At 36.2% G+C, this 547-nt stretch overlaps 1 protein-coding gene across 2 annotated transcripts in view; it reads left to right on the forward strand.

Moving 5' to 3' along the window:
• Window positions 1–336: 336 nt before the first annotated feature.
• The window catches only part of LOC119594583 (threonine synthase-like 2), a gene marked incomplete in the record, with an annotated part of 25,547 nt that continues 25,336 nt past the window's right edge, over window positions 337–547 (forward strand). The window contains 1 exon segment of one of the 2 annotated variants that reach the window (XM_037943621.1): window positions 337–467. Coding sequence is in view for 1 of the 2 variants with exons in the window: in XM_037943623.1 (XP_037799551.1) it covers window positions 443–467 (25 nt within the window). 2 annotated transcript variants of the gene reach the window in all.

The following is a 547-nucleotide window of genomic DNA, read 5'->3' on the forward strand; positions in this document are numbered from 1 at the left end:
GAAGACAAAATAAGATATACAAAACAATTCTAATGTCAAGGAAAGTAACCAAGAGAATCTCGTGCCATCCAACCTGAGTGATCCTTGAAAACGGTTGTTACTAGGCGCACCTGACCCCCGCGCACGTGGACCTCGCGTGTCAGCTGATGTAGTAAACAACTCCTCGCCTCGTCCGAATACTTCCCTAGAAAATTCAAAATTAATATTACTGTATACATAAACTTTCTCTAACACTGTTACTCGTGGCCATATAATAGTTAATTCTAATCTTGTTTATGCATTATATTCAACTAATAATATAATAATATGGAAAAAAACTTCATCATACGCTCCGAAGTCAAATATGAAATCAAAGCAATCGTCATTCTGAACTTATCTGCTGATTGATAAAATCCTTTTGATAGACGAGTGTAAGAATTTTTATGTGCAAGGTAGCCGGTTCATGAGAGGAAAGGTGTTGTTGGAAGGTAAGCTGAAAGAATTACAACCTGTCAGTTTCCATATTTCATGTTATTTTTTTTCACTCGCAAGCAAACATTAAACTGAA

This window comes from Penaeus monodon, chromosome 34, assembly GCF_015228065.2.
Source record: "Penaeus monodon isolate SGIC_2016 chromosome 34, NSTDA_Pmon_1, whole genome shotgun sequence".
In the NCBI taxonomy this organism is placed as follows: Eukaryota; Metazoa; Arthropoda; class Malacostraca; order Decapoda; family Penaeidae; genus Penaeus; species Penaeus monodon.